The sequence below is a fragment of the Pollachius pollachius genome, assembly GCF_949987615.1.
Source record: "Pollachius pollachius genome assembly, chromosome: 12".
Lineage (NCBI taxonomy): Eukaryota > Metazoa > Chordata > Actinopteri > Gadiformes > Gadidae > Pollachius > Pollachius pollachius.
This window is the reverse complement of record NC_136945.1, coordinates 14,809,597-14,823,302: the sequence shown is the minus strand read 5'-3', so window position 1 is coordinate 14,823,302 and position 13,706 is coordinate 14,809,597. Positions and strand designations below refer to the sequence as shown.

General features: G+C 47.3%; 1 protein-coding gene across 1 annotated transcript in view; it reads left to right on the top strand.

The window, feature by feature from the left end:
• Positions 1-13,152, top strand: part of LOC307084029 (dedicator of cytokinesis protein 3-like) — a gene marked incomplete at both ends in the record, with an annotated part of 50,061 nt that extends 36,909 nt beyond the window's left edge. The window contains 31 exons of the mRNA XM_079748143.1: positions 1-62; positions 268-395; positions 561-707; positions 1,564-1,662; positions 1,833-1,927; positions 2,103-2,178; positions 2,512-2,612; positions 2,979-3,037; positions 3,873-4,021; positions 4,238-4,323; positions 4,827-4,853; positions 5,327-5,422; positions 5,758-5,818; positions 6,311-6,404; positions 6,754-6,902; positions 7,214-7,300; positions 7,697-7,801; positions 8,056-8,197; positions 8,417-8,583; positions 8,939-9,025; positions 9,505-9,684; positions 9,806-9,889; positions 10,136-10,252; positions 10,370-10,476; positions 10,945-11,026; positions 11,247-11,328; positions 11,500-11,618; positions 11,729-11,816; positions 12,086-12,199; positions 12,312-12,397; positions 12,664-13,152. The exon at positions 1-62 is cut by the window's left edge and continues 131 nt beyond it. Of these exons, the coding sequence (XP_079604269.1) occupies positions 1-62; positions 268-395; positions 561-707; positions 1,564-1,662; positions 1,833-1,927; positions 2,103-2,178; positions 2,512-2,612; positions 2,979-3,037; positions 3,873-4,021; positions 4,238-4,323; positions 4,827-4,853; positions 5,327-5,422; positions 5,758-5,818; positions 6,311-6,404; positions 6,754-6,902; positions 7,214-7,300; positions 7,697-7,801; positions 8,056-8,197; positions 8,417-8,583; positions 8,939-9,025; positions 9,505-9,684; positions 9,806-9,889; positions 10,136-10,252; positions 10,370-10,476; positions 10,945-11,026; positions 11,247-11,328; positions 11,500-11,618; positions 11,729-11,816; positions 12,086-12,199; positions 12,312-12,397; positions 12,664-13,152 (3,565 nt within the window). The remainder of the gene's footprint in view (positions 63-267; positions 396-560; positions 708-1,563; positions 1,663-1,832; positions 1,928-2,102; positions 2,179-2,511; positions 2,613-2,978; positions 3,038-3,872; positions 4,022-4,237; positions 4,324-4,826; positions 4,854-5,326; positions 5,423-5,757; positions 5,819-6,310; positions 6,405-6,753; positions 6,903-7,213; positions 7,301-7,696; positions 7,802-8,055; positions 8,198-8,416; positions 8,584-8,938; positions 9,026-9,504; positions 9,685-9,805; positions 9,890-10,135; positions 10,253-10,369; positions 10,477-10,944; positions 11,027-11,246; positions 11,329-11,499; positions 11,619-11,728; positions 11,817-12,085; positions 12,200-12,311; positions 12,398-12,663) is intronic.
• Positions 13,153-13,706: the final 554 nt, after the last annotated feature.

Genomic DNA, 13,706 nt, shown 5'->3' with positions numbered 1-13,706 from the left:
GGACGTGGTGAGGCTGCAGTCCATCGCCCGCACCGTGGACAGCCCGCTCTTCGCCTACCCAGGTCAGAGGTCGCCAGCTTGTGCTCACAAGACACACATACAGAAACACACAGGAACAAACATAACAATTTGTTTGTATCAATCAATATTCTCTGTTATATCTTTCTCTCTGGCCCTCTGGCTGTGTGTCTGACTGCCTTCCTGCCTTTCTATCTGTCTATCTGACGGTCTGTCTGTCTATCTTCCTTCCTGTGTGTCTGTGTGCAGAGTCTCGCAGGATTCTACTTCCCGTGGTGTTACATCATATCCACCTTCACCTACGTCAGCAGAAAGAGCTTCTGATCTGCTCTGGTATCCTCAGCTCAATCTTCTCCATCATCAAGACCAGCTCCCTGGTACTGTTTATACTAAATTTACATTGTATACTATATACACTATGTATACAAACTTTAAACATACAACACACCGCAGCTCATCACTTCCATCACCAAGACCAGCTCTCTGGTACTATATATACTATTCTATTTCAATATAAATGTCTTCTTCTCTCATGATATCAGGATTCATCAGTACAGGAGGAGGTGGAGATGATGGTTGAATCCCTATTGGACGTATTGCTCCAGACCCTGCTGTCAATCATGAGCAAAAGCCAATCCCAGGAGGCGGTAAGGGGTCATCGCTGTCCGCAGTGCACCGCTGAGATCACTGTTAGTAACTAACAATATAATACTACTATTGATCATAAATCATTAACTCATTCATTCATTCATTCATTCATCCATTCCTACTTCTACTGCTACTACTATTATTAACTGATCATTCATCTATTCATATGATGCGATCACTGTTACTAACTAACAATCTAATACTACTACTATCTCATTCATTCGTCCATTCATCTGATAAGATCAAGGTTAGTAACTAACAATGCAATACATCTATTTACAGATGCATTAATTAGTTTATTACTACTCCTACTACTATTCACTTGTTCATGCATCCATTCATCTGATGAGAACATTGGTAGTAACCATCATTACTACTACTACTACTCCAGCAGTGATCGGGACATGTAACTAGGTCTTGAGCCGGCAAATACCGATCCCATTCACATGGGACCCTATGCAGGAATCTACCTGAAAATGTATTTATGGGAATTACTGCTTTCCCATAAATGTTAAAGGGGTTTGAGTATCTAACAATGCATCCTATTAAATCATTCATTAATTCTAACATTCATTCACTGCTGCTATTGACTCATTCATTCATTTGATGAGATCACATTTAATATCACTATACTGCTATTATCAACTTATTAATTAACTAGAATATACCTCTACTACTACTACTGCTGTTGCTACTACTACTGCTACTAATACTACTGCTACTACTACTACTACTACTACTACTGCTAATTTGTGATATTTTAGTATCCACATTCAGACTCATTCTTTTCCATCTCCATGTGTTGTTATGAGTGTTGACCTTTATTTCATGGTCCTGATTGGTCGGATGTTCTCTTCTGATTGACTGATTTCTGGGTTCCTGTCTTACTATTGGTAGGGGGAGTATGTGTCCTGCCTCCTGTCCCTCCTTCGGCAGATGAGTGACACCCACTTCCAGCACCTGCTGGACAGCTTCCAGAGTAAGGAGGAACTCAAGGTACGGTGTCACCTAGTTAACCTAGACCTGTAGATTGATGAAGAAATGCCAGTGCGGTTTTATGAGGCATTCGTCCATCATGCCAAGAGGAATCCAATGAACTTAGTTTTAGTCTCCTCTCATGTCTCCTCTTCTCCTCTCCTCTCCTTCACTCCTGTCTCCTCTCTCAGGAGTTTGTGTTGAAGATTCTCTGCGTGTTCAGGAATTTGATGAAGCTCAGCATCTTCCCCCGTGATTGGAACGTGATGAGACTGCTTACTAGCAAGTAAGACACACACACACACACACGGACACGCACACGCACACACACACACACACACACACACACACACACATACTGACACATATTGCATAGATGTGTACATTTTTGATCAAACTGTTTGGGTGTGTGTGCGTGTGTGTGCGTGTTTGTGCGTGTGTGTATGTGTGTGTGTTTGTAGTATCATAGTTTCAACGGCTAGGTTTCTTTCTCCTGCCATTCACAAGAACTTCAACGAAGCCGACTTTGACTTTAAGGTGAGATTCTTTCTTCTACACACACACACACACACACACACACACACACACACACACACACAAACACATCTTCCAAAGTACGCAGTAGTTACTCTGTGTATCGCTTCACCGTGATTTGCTAAGTTTGTGCCCACGCGCATCTGTGTGCTTGAAGTCATGCCGGTGTGTGTGTATGCCCATGTACCTGTGTGTGTTGGTGTGTGTGTGCGAGCGCTGTATGTGTGGGTTTGCATGCCTGTGTGTGGGTGCTCATGTGCCTGTGTGTGTGTCTGTGTGTGTGTGTTTGTGTGTGTGTGCGCTAACGTGCCTGTGTTTTTGTGTGTGTGTGTGTAGGTGTGGAGCTCCTACTTTGGTCTAGCTGTGTTGTACATCAACCAGCCAAGCTTACAGCTGGAGAGCCTGAGCCCTGCCAAGCGGAAGAAGGTGTTGGACAAGTAAGAACACAGCCTGCAAACAAAAGTGGCTAATGCTACATGATACCAGCTAGCACTCCCTGCCAACGCCAGCTGCTTGTGGCCAAAATAAACAACTTGTGTTATTGTATCGCACTTGAGATAATCTCGGATATCAATGGATATTTTCTGACAGCAATTGATCTGGGGACTACGGGCAACCTTTCTGGGGTTTTGATTTTTCCTCTTCCGTGCACCGGTCATTGGTAACAGTCTAATTACTTATTTCAGATGCAGGAGTTGGAGTTTATATTTTTATTTAAAGCTGAGTCTAAAATTTCTCGACAGGATATGAAAACATTGATATAATATTCTCCTCCTTCTCTTGCTCCTCCTTCTCCCCTGCAGATATGGAGACATGAGGATCTCCATGGCCTATGAGCTCCTCACCATGTGGCAGAACCTTGGTAAAAAACACATCAATCATTTGCATTTTTTACTACAATGTTGACGGTATGCTTTAATGGTGTGTCCGCCTCACTCGTACGTTGCTTAGGATGACACATCTACTGAATGTTTTGAACTTCAATAAACTGAGAAATCACCAAATGTACAATTCTAAAAAAGACATATTCTGGAATACAAGATCATGTTCTGGTATTTTAGAGTGCCAGAATAATCTCCTACCTCCTGTCAGGAGGTAGGATTAGCTGTCGCTTGACTGATATCTTAATGGATTGGTGTACTGATTAGAGGCTGTGTTTGTATATTTATGAATTGTTGTATTTATCAGCGGATTTATTGGTGGATTGGTGTACCGATTAGGGGCTGTATTGATGTATTGATTAGGGGGTGTATTTCTGTTTTTCATTAGGGGCTGGTTTGATGTAGTGATTCAAGGCTGTATTGATGTATTGAGTAGGGGCTATACAGATTTGATTCTGTATTAATATATTTATTAGGGGGTGTATAGATTAGGGTATTATCGATGCATTGATTAGGGGCTGTATAGATTAGGCTTGTATTTATGTATTTATTAGGGGCCATATATATTACATTCTGCATTCATGTATTGATTAAGGGCTGCAATTATTAGGATGTGTACTGGTGTATTGATTAGGGGCTGTATAGATTAGGGTATGTTGCTGTATTGATTAGGGGCTGTATATATTAGATTTTGTGTTAATGTATTGATTAGGGGCTGTATAGATTAGGGTGTGTATCGATATATTGATTAGGGGCTGTATAGATTAGGGTCTGTATTGCTGTATTGATTAGGGTTTGTATTGGGTGTGTTTCCAGGGGAGAACAAGGTGCACTTCATCCCGGGTATGATCGGACCGTTCCTGGGGGTGACCCTGGTCCCTCAGGCGGAGGTCCGCAACATCATGATCCCCCTGTTCCATGACATGATGGACTGGGAGCAGCGCACCAAGGGACACTTCAAACAGGTCCACGCCATCACACTAAATATACAGCACACACAAACAACATGCAAAAAAAGGCAAAACAATGGGACAAACTCATTTATTACACTGTGTGTGTTTGTGTTTGTGTGTGTGTGTTTTGTGTGTGTGTGTGTGTGTGTGTGTGTGTTTGTGTGTGTGTGTGTGTGTGTGTGTGTGTGTGTGTGTGTGTGTGTATGTGTGGGTCTGTTTCGTGTGTAGGTGGAAGCAGAGTTGATTGATAAACTGGACAGTTTGGTTTCTGAGGGGAAAGGAGATGAAAACTACAGAGAACTGTTCAGTCTACTGTAAGTAAAAACACACAGACACACAAACACGCACGCACACACGCACGCACGCACGCAGACACACACACACACACACACACACACACACACACCAGTGCTAATGCTTTGTATTTGCTTATTTGTAGAGCTTATGTTTCTTGTTTTTCTGCCTCAATATGGAAACTCTGTCTTCACAACAACAAACTATGTTGCTAGGTTACAGATTATAGTCTGTTCATAAGATGTTAGAGTCTGAATGTGTGATGATTTGTGTAACCATGTCTAACAACCTGCTTTAAAGTGCACGCTTAACTCTCTTTGCTAACGCTCTCGCTTACAAAGTCTGTCTAACTATGGAAGTCTCCCTCTTACTCTAACCAACTCCTTCTCTCTCTAACTCTAGTTCTCCCTCTATCTAACTCTATCCCTCTGTCTCTATCTATGAGAATAACCTCTGTCTCTCTGCCGGTGTGCCCTTGTGCCCTAACAACGCTGGTCTGTGTGTCTGTGTGCTGCGGGATTAGAACCCAGCTGTTTGGGCCCTACCCCAGGTAAGCCCTATCTCTCAGAGGGAACATCAATCACTCAACCCCCTGAATAGGAACCCTTGGCTAGGAGGGAGATGGAAGATTTTAAACTACATTTTGGCATTTTACTTTAGAAATGTACTCTGACACATGTTCTGAGGCATTTGGTCCAGAATATGAAGATTTGATTTTGTTTATATATCGCCCATCTCTTATGTTATCTTTATGGCTACTTGGATGTAGGCTATTTGCTCTAACTTTGCAGCAGACTGAAATTGAAACTGGAGCTAAAATCTTGCTAATCACCCCTGTTATGGAATGTGAATAACATTCAAAAGGAACATGAATTGAGTAAATTGAAACTGATGGGAAATGGAACTCCCCCGAAATCCCACTGAACCCAAACTGAATTGAGACTTAATTGAGACTGAGATCAATTGAATGAATGAATTGTACCATGACTGAGATGATACTGAGTGGAGATGTCTGGTGTGCAGTTTACTGGAGAAGGTAGAGCAGGAGACATGGAGAGAGAGCGGCATCTCCTTCGTTACCTCGGTAACCAGACTGATGGAGCGTCTGCTGGACTACAGGTAGGATCTCTCTCACTCTGTCTCTCTACCTCCCCCTCTATCTGTTTGTATATCCCCCTATCCTCTCTCCCAAATTCTCTTGCTTACTTGCTGTCACTCTCTTTTTATCTCTCTCTGTCTCTCTTTATGTCTCTCTCTCTCTCTATCTCTCTCTTTCTTGCTCACTCACTCAATCTCTCTCTTTCTCTCGTCCTCTGTCTTGCTCACTCGCTCTCCCTCTCTCTCTTCCTCTTTTTCTATGTTGAGCAGATCATATTTATAGATATAATAACTAATGTACCATTACCGGTACTATAACAGTAGTAGTCCTAATGCTTGTCCACTCTTCCCTCCAGGGACTGCATGAAGGGTGATGAGACTGAGAACAAGAAGATTGGCTGCACTGTGAACCTGCTGGTAAGGCCTGCCTCACAATCTGCTCTGGTCTGGTCTATTGTGCAGTTGGCGAGCCATTGAAATCCCTCATGTTCCAAAAGAGTGTTCAGCAGCTCCCAAAGCTGTATCTTTCTTTGATACACAAGTAAGCCCATACAAACAGGCCTGGCTATGGTGTTTTCTCCGATAGGGCCCACAAACAAACAAATCTGCATGTTTCTGTGTATCCACATCACTGTGTGTGCATTGCTTATAGCAAAGACAATGAATATGATACAAGGGGAAGTCATTTTGTGTTGCATATGTAGAAAAGGTAATGCTTACAAGGCCTTCTCTAAAGAGAAGGCTAGGTCGATTGACGTTGGACATTAAATGCTGAGCTAGGCAATGCTAGCACTTTTAGTCATTTTGGGTCACTTGTTTTCCTAATACAAAACTGTTAATAAATATCTATAAATAACTTGAAATATATAGGAGTAATGTGTTTGTGTGTGTGTGTGTTTGGTTCTATAGAACTTCTATAAGTCTGAGATCAACAAGGAGGAGATGTACATCCGCTACATCCACAAGCTGTGTGACATGTACCTGCAGGCAGACAACTACACCGGTAAAGCAAACACATACTTACACATACACACCAGCGATAAAGACAGTACAAAGACTATACTGCTCACACAGTACACACACACACACACACACACACACACACACACACACACACACACACACACACACACACACACACACACACACACACACTATTCACACTAATATACACACACACACACACACAAACAATGCACACAATACACACAACTCTTTACACACACAAGACACACTAGCAAACATACAATACACGCACCGTACAGACACAATACACACTGCACACTAAACACTCACAATACACCCTATACACACAATACACACTAAACGTGTGTGTGTGTGTGTGTGTACAGAGGCAGCGTTCACTCTGCTGCTGTACTGGGAGCAGCTGTCCTGGGAGGAGGGTCCTCTCAGGGACTTCCTGCACTACCCTGCACAGACCCACTGGCACCGCAAGGAGGCGCTGTGTCGCAAGGTGCTGCACTACTTCAACAAGGCCAAGGTACCCCCCCGCACAAACACACACACACACACGCACACGCACACACACAGGCACACACATACTCTCACACAGGCACACGTACACAACACACACACACACACACACACACACACACACACACACACACACACACACACATGCACACACACACACACACACAAACACACACACAGAAGTACAAACACACTAATTCAACAATGCCAATCTATACATATACAAATATACACACACAATAAATGTGGTTTGTCTTCAATTACGGTGATTTATGTGATCAAGAATAACTAAATACCACTGTGTATGTGTGTGTCTAGTGCTGGGAGTATGGGATTCCCCTGTGCAGAGAGCTGGCCTTCCAGTACGAGTCCTTATACGACTACCAGAGTCTCAGCTGGATTCGGGTCTGTAGTCCCTCCCCGTCTTCATACTTATGAACACAACATGACGCAGTTGTTAATACACTCTGAAATATGTATGAATACACCATTAAATATGTATTTATTCTCCACGAAATACTCCCGCATGACCGGAGCTTAAAGACTACTCACGGAAGAGTTGTATAACTATAACTGAACTGTGTGTGTGTACGTGTGTGTGTGTGTGTGTGTGTGTGTGTTGTGTGTGTGTATGAGTGTGTGTGTGTGTCTGTGAATGTCTGTGTGTGTTTGCATGCGTGCCTGCCTGTGCGTGTGTGTGTGTGTGTGTGTGCATGCGTGCCTGCCTGCCTGCCTGCCTGTGTGTGTATGTGTGTGTGTGTGTATGTGTGTGTGTATGTGTGTCTCTGTGTGTGTATGTAGAAGATGGAGGCCGCCTACTATGACAACATCATGGAGCAGCAGCGCCTGGAGCCGGAGTTCTTCAGGATAGGGTTCTACGGCCGCAAGTTCCCCTTCTTCCTGAGAGTGAGTTAGCGCCCAGCGTGCTGCTTTGAGCCGGGCTTACTATTCAGCACATAATTCACCAGCATCCTTGTACAGCCCCACACTTACAGACTCCTTAATCAAGATAACAAGCACATAAGCATTATGACACAGTGAACATCACCTGGGTGGAGTTCAATTGAGGATGTCAATCAAAATGTGATATTACCTTTTGCTGTGCATACACACACAGAAAAATATGACCGTCTTTATCTCCGTTGTCTGATCCCCACCAGAACAAAGAGTTTGTCTGTCGCGGCCATGACTACGAGAGGCTAGAGGCCTTCCAGCAAAGGATGCTGGGAGAATTCCCGCAAGCAATCGCAATGCAGCACCCCAACCAACCAGACGAGGCCATCCTGCAATGTGATGCCCAGTGTATCCTGTTCAAGCAGTATGTGCTAATCATGTGTGACTGTATGTGTGTCTTTTTGTTCGTCTTTGGTTTCAGGTAGAAAAAAGATGATACATAATAAACGGTGTATTTCTGAATGAGGTCCACGGTGATGTGATCGTCTTGGACCCAGTGTGATCGTGTAATGATGTCATGTGCACGAGGTCATCTGAAGGCTTGGTTCCCTGACTCGGTCCCTAAAGATCTCCAGATCTACGCGGTCACACCGGTGCCGGATAACCTCAGTGTTCTGCAGATGGACAGAGTACCGGACCGCATCAAGAGCTTCTATCGGGTGAACAACGTGCGGCGGTTCCGCTATGACCGGCCCTTCCACAAGGGGCCCAAAGACAAGGACAATGAGTTCAAGGTCAGGAGCCGGCCCTATACTGAACAATCATAACCTACCATTACAACAGTCTACACACACTGCTGTTAAATGAGCAGTGCTGGATATACTATCAGTCTTCAGATACGTTTTCAAAGAACGGCTCAAAAACAATGAATTAGTGGCTCTCTACTGTGCGTATGTTCAATATATGTGCCATACTTTATCTTTTTTATGTCGTCCAAAACCACGAGTGTAACCCCTGCCCCTAATCCTGGCAGCCTTAATGCCATGCTCTGCCAGCTGAGATAGGGAGCACCTTTACAGGTGCTCCCTATCTCAGCTTATCTGAACTGTGTGATTTATGACTTGCTTCATGATGTTGGTTTGTTTGCAGAGTCTCTGGATAGAGAGGACTACGCTCCTCCTCACCCACCCCCTGCCTGGCATCTCCCGCTGGTTTGAGGTTGAAAAGAGAGAGCTGGTGAGAACAATCTTCTTCTTCTTCTAAATCAGTAACCTCCTGGAGTGTCAACATGCTTATTTTTTACATCATGCAAATCCGGTAGTTCTCTGGAGTGCCTTCTAGTGCAACCCTCTGTAAGTCAAGTATGTGAAGAACTCTTGTGCCCTCTAGCTGTGGAATGTGACATGAAATATACTGTTCTTACCAATACCAATATCCCTGCCTCTCTCTCCCCCATCTCTCTCTCCCTCCCACCTTCTTTATCTCCCTCCCTGCCTCTGTCTGTCTCTGTCTGTCTCTGTCTGTCTGTCTTCCTGTCTGTCTGTATCCCTCTCTCTCTCTCTCTCTCTCTCTCTCTCTCTCTCTCTCTCTCTCTCTCTCTCTCTCTCTCTCTCTCTCTCTCTCTGTCTCTCTCCCTCCTGCTCTCTCCCCCCTGCCCCCCCCCCCCCTCTCTCTCTGTCTCTGTCTCTCTCTCTGTCTCTCTCTCGCTCTCCCAGGTGGAAGTGAGTCCCTTGCAGAACGCCCTGGAGGTGGTGGAGAGTAAGAACCAGGAGCTAAGGTCTCTGATTGGTCAGTACCAGCTCCAGCAGCTCCAGAGCAACATCAACCTACTCAGCATGACCCTCAACGGGGTCATCGACGCGGCGGTCAACGGCGGCATCGCCAGATACCAGGAGGTCAGCGCCTGATTGGCCCATCAAAACCTCCACCCCAGCCTCACATCACTACTGTCTTGATGAGTCATGAGTCATTTCATTTATTTATTTATTTATTTTAATTGGTCTATTGGTCCTTCAGGCCTTCTTTGATAAGGACTACATCAGCAGCCATCCTGAGGACACCGACAGGATCACCCAGCTCAAAGACCTGATGCAGGACCAGGTAGGACCTAGAGGATGGGATAAGTAGAACCAGGTAGAACCAGGTAGGACCTCGATGATAAGACCTGCTGGGACAAGGTAGGACCAAGTAGGACCTAAGCAGGAGACCTGCTCCTAAGGACTAGTTGATAGGACAACGATGATGAGTATAAGGATATGATTCTTCTACTTTAGCCCTTAACTTATCCCACACACCAAGGCCGATTGTAATAACAGTAATATGCATTTGATGTTCTGTTTGTCATAGGTTCACATCCTAGGCCTGGGTCTTGCGGTGCACGAGAAGTTGGTGCACCCAGAAATGCGTCCCCTGCATAAGAAACTGATAGATCAGTTCCAGATGATGAGGAGCAGTCTGTGTCTCGTGAGTTCCTGATGAACACCACCTCACTTTGCTTGACTGTGTGTGTTGGTTCTGGGGTAACGTGTGTGTGTGTGTGTGTGTGTGTGTGTGTGTGTGTGTGTGTGTGTGGTCTTACAGGGTCTCCCGGGCTCGGAGCGGGTCGGCTCTGGGGTCAACGCTCGAGGCTTCCTGGCTTCCCACAGCCCCATGAGCCCGGAGGGATTCAAACTCATCCACCGACACAGGTGACACACGCACACGCACGCACACACTCACTCTCTTACTCACTCGCTCACTCGCTCACTCGCTCACTCGCTCGCTCACTCACTCACTCACTCACTCACTCGCTCGCTCACTCACTCACTCACTCACTCACTCGCTCGCTCACTCTCCTTTATGAATCTATGCTAACTCCTCTCGCTCTCCTCTATACATCTGTATTAACTTCTCTATATACATCTGTGGTAACTCCTCTCTCTCTCCTCTATACATCTGTATTAACTTCTCTATATACATCTGTGGTAACTCCTCTCGCTCTCCTCTATACATCTGTATTAACTTCTCTATATACATCTGTGGTAGCTTCTCTATATACATCTGTGGTAACTCCTCTCTCTCTCCTCTATACATCTGTATTAACTTCTCTATATACATCTGTGGTAACTCCTCTCTCTCTCCTCTGTATCTGTGTGGACTCCTCTCTCCTGCTCCAGTGACACTGGGACTGTTGGTAACGTTGTGATCCTGGCTGAGGGGCTGGTGCTAGAGCACCCTGATGACTTCTACCGCATGCAGGTGAGAGGAGCCTCTGATCACCTGACATAGTGGGGGCCTGCAAGCTCACTGACTCCTGCTGGGGTTCCCATGAAGCATTGCTTTCCTGACCCTCTATTATAATGCATGCATCTAACTAGCAGCTGGTAATCAAATATCTTAATAACATACTGTATCTCTCTCTCTCTCTCTCTCTCTCTCTCTCTCTCTCTCTCTCTCCCCTTCTCTCTTTCTCGAACAGCCAAGCCCCTCGTCTTCCAGCCTAAGCTCCACCCACTCAGCCCCCTCTCAGATGATTCACTCCGCCCCTTCCACCATCAGGGGTAAGGACCTAGCCAATCAGCCTCTGATGATGCCTTTCCATTGTGTTTCATGGTTGAAGTGTTGCTCTCGGGACGCACGGGTTGCAGGGCTTGGAGGTTAAAGGGTAATCTCAGTTGTGTTGCAGGTATTAAAGGTTAATGTTTGTGTGTATGTCTATGTGCGTTTGGCAGTGGGCTCCCCTTCTCTACCAGACCGGTTCAGACACAACAGAGAGCTGATGATGCTGCTGCCTCCACACAGAGACCGGCCGTCCAGCGTGATGATCCCCAGCCACAGCGACCACGCGCAGGTACCGCCTCCCCCAGGACAGACAGATGAATGGACCAATAGAATTGAAGGGGGAGTGTGTGTGTGTTGGGCTGTTGTTGTTTCAACCAACCAACGCCTGTTTTGTTTCAGCCATCCAACCTCCAGAGGGCGCTGTTTCACCAGGTGATCGGTCCGTGCAAGCCCTGCAGCGATCCCAACCTGTCAGTAGCGGAGAAAGGTACCCACACACACGCACGCACGCACACGCTCGCACACGCACACGCAAGAAGCATGCACAGACGCACTCAATCACTTGCTCGCTCACTGACTCACGCACTCACTTACTCACTCGCCCACTCACTCTCTCACTCGTTCACTAACTCACTCACTCACACTGAAATGACTCAAAATACGTCAGCAATAAATGTAACCCCCCCCCCCCCCCCCCTCTCCTCACCTCCTCAACCCCTCACCCCCCCCCCCCCCCCCCCCTCACCCACCCCCCAGTCCTGACCACCCCCAGCAGCTGGAGTCTGGACAGTGGGACCCGGGAGACTCTCCCCTTCCTCTCCGGGCACCTGGGCCTGGCCCCCCCCGTGCCTCCCCGCAACCTGCCTCCTGGTAACACGGTGTTCAGTGGTTAGAGTCCCCGGGGCCGCGTGGGTGTGTGTGTGGGTGTGTGTGTGTGTGCGTGTGTGTATCTGAGCGCTCCCTGCTGTGTCTCCCCCTGTAGGGCCCCACCTGTCGATGCACTTTGATGCTTTCAGCCAGCAGCTCAGCGACCTCCCGCCAGCCCTCCCCGCGCGCTCCTTAAGAAAGGTACCCTCCTCCTCCTCCTCCTCTTCCTCCCCCTCTCCTTCCTCCCTCCTCTCCTCCTCTCGTCTCGTCTCCTCCTCGTCGAGTCGCTCCGAATGTCTGCCTGCACCTTTAGACTCCTCCTCCGGCTGGGTTTCAGTGTTTTGTGCGCTACATATAGATCTATATGTGTGTGTGTCAGTGTGTGTCGGTTTTTCTTTTATCTATCTCACTGTCTCTCTCTCTCTCTCTCTCTCTCTCTCTCTCTCTCTCTCTCTCTCTCTCTCCAGTCTCCCCTGCACCCTATACCTGCCTCTCCCACCAGTCCCCAGTCCCTCCTGGATGGCAGTAGCTCCACCCTGTCTGGCAGCGCCAGCTCTGGGGTCTCCTCCCTCAGCGACGGTAACCCAGGTCCCCCCGCCTCCAGCTGTGACCAAGAGGAGGCCCACTACCAGCCCGGCCCTGGAGCCCTCATCCTGGGCCCACCTCTACCCCAGCCCCAGGCTTCAGTCCTGGCCTCTGATCACCAGCACCACCAGCACCACCACCACCATCCTCATCATCATCATCTCCCCCAGCCCAACTACAGCCTCCACCTCCCCCCTCTGTACCAGCCCCACCAGCCCCCCGCCCTCCCCCCGAAGCCCCCCCTCAGGGAGGAGGACGAAGAGGACGAGGAGGTGCCCAGGCCCATGCCCCGCCGCATCTCCCAGCCCCTGATGGCCGTGACCAAGGAGGAGCAGGCCAAGGCGGCCTGGCAGGCCGTCAGCGAGGAGTAGGGAGGCCAGGGGCTGCAGCCAATGAGGTCCGAGACGTCCGGTTAAGCAACACCCTCCCAGGCCACGCCCTCTTGCAAGGGCGTAGGAACCGGGGGGGACGGAGGGGACGTGTCCCCTCCAATATCGTAGACAGGCGCATTTGTCCCACCTAAAAATTATGCCGGATCTGTCAGGTTTCCGATATGTGTCCCCCCCAATGTTAAACTCATTCCTACGCCCCTGCCCTATTGTAAGCCCTCCCCCTTTAAATGACCAGCAGTTGTGAAGGTTTAGAGGTTTTCTATACAACCAGGGACAGTGCAACGTTATGTCATTCACCCTTCAACACCATAAGACGAAACGGTAGGAGTAATTCACCAGACTAATACGCTGATAATGGATACCTGCAGTCTTCCAGAGCCGTGAATATGTTTATTCACTAAAATATATGTGTGGATCCTATTGTTTTGAAGGTGCTGCAAAGCACAACGTTTCTGCTCGCCTCGTGTAGGACTACGTTCCAAAAGATAATCGGTGGAACATGACACATACATGTGTGGGGTTTCAGGTGAATT